General features: G+C 47.0%; 1 protein-coding gene across 3 annotated transcripts in view; it reads right to left on the bottom strand.

Annotated features, from left to right (window-relative positions):
• Window positions 1-285: 285 nt before the first annotated feature.
• NIPAL3 (NIPA like domain containing 3) overlaps window positions 286-6,000 on the bottom strand; it is a 56,065-nt gene continuing 50,350 nt past the window's right edge. For 2 of the 3 annotated variants that reach the window (XM_003271614.4, XM_030805141.1), the window contains one exon: window positions 286-4,246. In XM_003271614.4, the coding sequence (XP_003271662.1) occupies window positions 4,047-4,246 (200 nt within the window). In that variant the 3' untranslated portion in view covers window positions 286-4,046. The remainder of the gene's footprint in view (window positions 4,247-6,000) is intronic. The other variant, XM_030805140.1, reaches the window with a different exon arrangement.

Here is a 6,000-nt window from a genome sequence, read left to right as displayed (position 1 = left end):
TGCAGGGGAAGCTCAAGTGAGCCTCAGCTGCAATTATGGGCATCTCTAGATCTGTACTGTTAATATACGAGCTACATGGAAATGTAATTAGATGAAATTAAACATTCAGTTCCCTGGTTGCACTAGCCACATTTAAAGTGTTCAACAGCCACATGTGGAGAGTGGCTATCATGCTGGGCAGCACAGACATAGAACACTTCCATCATCACAGAAAGTTCTACTAGACAGTACTGTTCTAGATAATTCTAGGTAGTATTAGCCAAACATAAGACACGAACTCAGCTGTCACTGCATGGATTTTTAATTAAATACCACTTCATAATGTTATTCGCACCTAGTACTTTTTTTTTTTTTTGAAAAATAAGACATGCCATAAGTCGTGAAGTTAACAAAATATAAGCATCCGCACAGAATATATTCTAAGGTGACTTCACTTACATCGCTTCTCAGACACACAAGTAACCTTTTGTCTGCCTATCAGCCAGTGTTGGAACAGCTTTGGAATTCACATGGAAGGCTGCCGGGCTGGTTCCCCAACACTAGCCTGATGGAGTCCTGTATCCGCACCGCGCCATCAAACTGGCTGGTTTCCACTAGAAAAGCAATGGAGAGTCAGCTCTCCCATCTTTACCCAGCGTTCAACTCCACACAGCAAAAACTGCATAACCTAAACCCCGATGTGATGGCAACTGAAGTTTAAACCCAAGTTTGGTGACCTTGCTTTAGGTACCTGGGCTGCTCGGAAGGGTCCGAGGTGTGATATTTAACATTGCTTGCAACATTCAAGAGGGCTTGGGGACGTCAGAGCCATGAGTAACAATAATGAACCAGGGCTATGAGTGGAAGCCTGGTGTACCCCTTCCCCATCCTAACAGCCAGTGCTGCGTATGGCCATCAGCAGACAGTCCATTTATACCACGGGACAAAGATTGGGAGGAACTAGCCCAAGACAGATGATGGCTCCACACCCACTGTGCTTCCTGACTACTCAAGTGACCTACGTGTGGCTTCCACTCAGGAAACCACCATTTAACTTTCTGCTCAGCCCTTTCATGGCTCAGATTGGTGCGATGACGCCACTGCTCCAAACCCGAAGGCAAGGGAGCTTCCCAGGCCTCAGCAGCAGTTCCTGGGTGGCACTGTCCCCATGATCTGAAGCAGACCTGAAATTACAATGCACTTTTATTCACTCATCTCAAGAAAGCTGGCTGGCCCAAGGCTAAAAGGCCCATACCCCCCCCCCCAAAAGAAAAAGGGGAAGGAGGGGGGCAGAGTAAGTTTGGGAGCATATATATGCCCAAATTATTACTGATCACCTGGGTTTGACCCATCTAAATAGCCTCCCTGCTCACCTTTTCTTTCTCCCTCCTGCCTCCACTCCCAGCTTTAGAAAAATCATTTGGGAAAGGAGGAATATATAAATAGCAGTGAAACCTGATTTTAATTTCCGCTTTTTGTTTTTTGTTCTTGCGGGCTCGGAGAAGGTAACTTATTCCCCCTTCTGATTCTTCCTCCACACTGAACAAGCCCTCCTTTTCAATCAGTGCTGATCCTGCCCTTCTCTTCCTCATGAACCATCAGTGGCTCCCATGTCCTCTCAGATACACTTTAAACTCCTTAGGCCAGGTATTCAAGACCCTCCATGATTCGGCCTCCACTGCTTATCTTTTTTTTTTTGAGACATGGTCTCATTGTCACCCAGGTTGGAGTGCAATAGCGTGATCATGGCTCACTGTAGCCTTGGCTTTCTGGGCTCTAGCGATCCTCCCACCTCAGCCTCCTGAGTAGCTGGGATCACAGGCATGCACCACCACACCCAGCTAATTTTTTAAATTTTTAGCAGAGATGAGGTCTTGCTACGTTGCCCAGGCTGATATAAACTCCTGGGCTCAAGTGATCCTCCAGCCTTTGCCTCCCAAAGTGCTAGGATTACAGGCATGAGCCACTGTGCCCAGCTTCCACTACTTAGCTTTGAGACTCATCTCCCACCACCTTCCCTGGCTCTCCTTTCTTTGCCCAGCTCCTTTACCTCTGTGCCTTTGCAAATGCTGGCCCCTCTGCCTTGGGGGTGATCACCCTACTTTCATATGCTTTATACAAATCTTAGATTTGCTGCCCATCTATGAGTGGGGCCAAAATCATCTCCACTTCTGAATACCCCTTTGGGCTCACGGTCCGACCTTTAGCGGGGTCTCCATGATGGTCATTTTCTGTGGCCACCACTGCACTTCACACCCCTCAGAGATTCCTGGGTATTTGTGCCTCCCTCTGCTGGCCTGGAGGACAGGAACTATGTCTTATCTTTGTAGCTTGGGTCTTCCAAATGCTTAGCACATAGTAAATGCCTTATAAATATTGTTGAATTGAGTTGATACCCATCCTAAGGGAAAGGAGCCCACTGCCCGTTGCCGCCTTAGGCAGTTAAGACCACACAATACAGAAGTGGTTATCACAGACAACAGATGTCAGTTTTTGAAGTCAAGATACTAAATCAGTATTAAGCACAATCCATAAAGATAAGTGATCTATCACACTGGTCTATTAACACTGTTATCATGCCTATTAAAGGCTGTCTAGGGAAGTGGTGAGTGTAGCTCTAAGTAGTATTCATTGGATGGAGAAATGCCACAGATCCTATGGGGATTATTTAACCTTGCAAAGGAACCCTAGTGAGGAAACTTTCTAGCAAGACTGCATGGGGCCCTGGGGGTTTGAGCAGAACATCTTTGTAAATTCTTAAGCTTTCCAGATGTGAAATCTCGGGATTGCAGCATCGCATCAGAATCACTGGTGGTACCAGTTAAGAATGCAGACCCGTGGGCCCCACTCCAGTCCCATTCAACAGTGTCTGCAGCTGGGGTGCAGGAATCTGCATGTTACACACACTTCTAGGGGATCCTAATGCCCATTAAAGTTTGCAAACCTTTATCTGCCCCTCTCAAAAGTATACCATCAGTCTAGGGGGAGACAGTCACATATGCAGCCAGGAAGAAAGCAACAGCCCTGTTTTTGAGAATGCTTGCTCCTCCCAGACATATATGCGTGGGGATGAGGACCCAGAGAGTCTCTATTGACTTCAAGGAAATTAACCAGTAACTCGAGCTTGGCTTGTGGCTCTGTAACGGAGAGACGGAGGACAGGTGAAGAGGCTGTCTCTGAAATGAGCATCCCCATCTTTCCAGGGGGGCACTGGTATGCAGGGGGAAAAAAAACACATAAAATGGCCAGATATTCTACCTATCCTTTTTTAAGTGGTGCAATCACCTTTTGTAAGAGTAAGGGGGACTTTTCTTCCTTAATGGGCTGAAGCATCATCACCCTCTCCTATCCTCCGTATTCTTCCCCTTCCCTTAACTTCCTAATTCCTTTGGGGGCAGGAGGCAGACAAACAAGTAGTCCTCACAGGACCAAAACCAAATGCGTTTTCAGAGTAGATCCAATTTGAACATATCAAGCACATCTTCCCTAGAAGGGCACAGATGACTGGAAGGCAGATGTACATTTCTGAAACACAAATGTCAGAACCTTCCACCCAGGGTTGGCCCAGCCTGCCATGTGAAGGCAACGCGAGTGCTATCACAGATACGGCATCAGGAGTGTCGGGGTGAGATCAGCATGCACGTGAGGTGGAGGAAGACGAGATTTAGAGGTGTCCAGGCTTTTGCTGGATTTGAGAATTAACAGCAGACTCTCTGTCTTGTCTTAGCTCTGAAGGATACAGCATCCTTTGGTCACTGTCGGAGGAAGCTCAGTTACCATCCTCAAGGATGGTAGAAAGGCTTTCCAAATCCCGCTGGGCTAATCCAGGCAGAGGTTGGATTCTATCCCGCCCACCTGGAATAATGCTTCCATCCCCCTACCCTCATCATTTGAAATTTCCAAGACCAAGATAACGGATCCTTTCCCAGAGACAAAGGCTTTTTGAGATCATCATCCATAGAGTTCTCAGTTAAAAACAAAATGAGACTTGAAAGGCAAGTTTTAGGATTCAGGGTTGAACCACTGTCAGCCTGGCGGGGACAGTTATAAATAGAGGGAGGCGAGTCTCATTCCTTCTTGGTGTGCTCTAGGACTCGGTAGGGGACCCCAGAGGCACTTCTGGAGCCGTGCTCTTCTTGCATGACTGGCAGTGTGGCAGGAGCGTAGATCTCAGAAATGTTGTCATTGTTTTCCAGAGCCCCATAGGAAAAAGAAGCTTTGAGGTCAGGCTGGACAGTCATCCCTTTATCGTGCATGTTCTGCATACCTGAAATGAAATCCATTTTCCCCAAATCATTACGTGGTAAAGGGGGCCAAGGAGGCCGCATCTCCCTCTATCCCGCCCCAGACTAATTATAGTGCTCAGCAGCTAATCATGTGCATTGTCAATTTCCTGAATGCTTTAGATTTAAAAGAGAACACCCACAAATATACACTGGAACTATTACGGTTGCTAAGCAACAAGGGATGAATCTTCAGGAAATATGCACACAGACCAGCTGCTGTCAGGAGGAACCCTCAGTTGGCCTAAAGTGAGGTGGGAATGTCGGTGTGGGCCCCAGGTGGAATGGAACTAGCACTGTGCTTTGAACGTGGTAGATGCCAATGCTTCACTTCTGAATTAAATCAGGATCCAGGAAACTTTGTTACACCGTCGAGGAAAGAGGGTAATTTTCGTGTCATGGGCACCTGAAGGTGACAGATTCATTCTGATGCCCAGAGGGAGCATCTTGGCCTTTAACTTTAAAGTCCCTGGTCCACATAAAGGGGAAGGTGAGATTTGCTTATTATTACTTCTGGGTACTTTGACAAGGGATTCCTACTTACATTTGAGGGCAAAGCCTTTAATCTTTAATTCCTTTACCTTTGTCCTGCAATTCTGCTAGTCAGGTCAGGAGGAACGTGGTTTGTTTGTTTATTTATTTATTTACTGAGACAGGGTCTTGCTCTGTCGCCCAGGCTGGAGTGCAGTGGAGTGATCTCGGCTCACTGCAGCTTCAGCCTCTGGGGCTCAAGCGATCCTCCCACATCAGCCTCCTGAGTGGCTGGTACTACAGGTGCATGCCACCATGCCCGGCTAATTTTTGTGTGTTTTTTTTTTTTTTTTTGGTAGAGATGGGGTTTCACCATGTTGCCCAGGCTGGTCTCAAACTTCTGGGCTGAAGTGATCCACCTGCCCCACCTCCCAACGTGTTGGGATTACAGGTGTGAGCCATTTCGCCAGGCCGGTTACTTTTGAGGCCAACTTTCCCTGCCAGGGAATCAAGACTTCAAATTCTGCCTTCAGGCCAAGTCATAAGAAATTGAATGCAATGAAACTATGATGATAATAACAGCTGACATCTAACTGTTTAATATGCCCTGGGCACTGGGCTAAAGCACTTTCTTTTTTGAGGTCTGTGTTTTCCAGGCTAGTCTTGAATACCTGGGGCTCAAATGATCCTCCTGCCTCAGTCACCCAAGTAGCTGGGATTACAGGTGTGAGCTAAAACACCTGACTGGGCTAAGCACTTTAAATAGTAATAGTAACAACAATAGCAATGACAATGGCTTATGTGTATTGAGTATTTAATTGGTGGCAGATACTGTTCCAAATAGTTATAAAGTTCTATCTCATTTGATCCTCAGGATGACTAATAAGGCAAATGAAGCAGGAGAAATGAAGCATGTAATTTGCCTGGGATCACACAGCTAGTAAGAGGCAGTGCCAGGGTCCAAACCTGGGAGTTTCAACTCGAAAGTCCATCCTCTTTTTTTTTTTTTTTTGAGACGGAGTTTCGCTCCGTCACCCAGGCTGGAGTGCAGTGGCGCGATCTTGGCTCACTGCAAGCTCTGCCTCCTGGGTTCACGCCATTCTCCTGCCTCGGCGCCCACCACCACGCCCGGCTAATTTTTTTTTTTTTTGTATTTTTAGTAGAGACAGGGTTTCACCATGTTAGCCAGGATGGTCGCAATCTCCTGACCTTGTGATCCGCCCGCCTCGGCCTCCCAGAGTGCTGGGATTACAGGCGTGAGCCACCA

This window comes from Nomascus leucogenys, chromosome 24 (assembly GCF_006542625.1).
Source record: "Nomascus leucogenys isolate Asia chromosome 24, Asia_NLE_v1, whole genome shotgun sequence".
NCBI classification, from domain to species: domain Eukaryota; kingdom Metazoa; phylum Chordata; class Mammalia; order Primates; family Hylobatidae; genus Nomascus; species Nomascus leucogenys.
The sequence above is the reverse complement of the archived record's forward strand: the minus strand, read 5'-3'. Positions and strand labels throughout refer to the sequence as shown.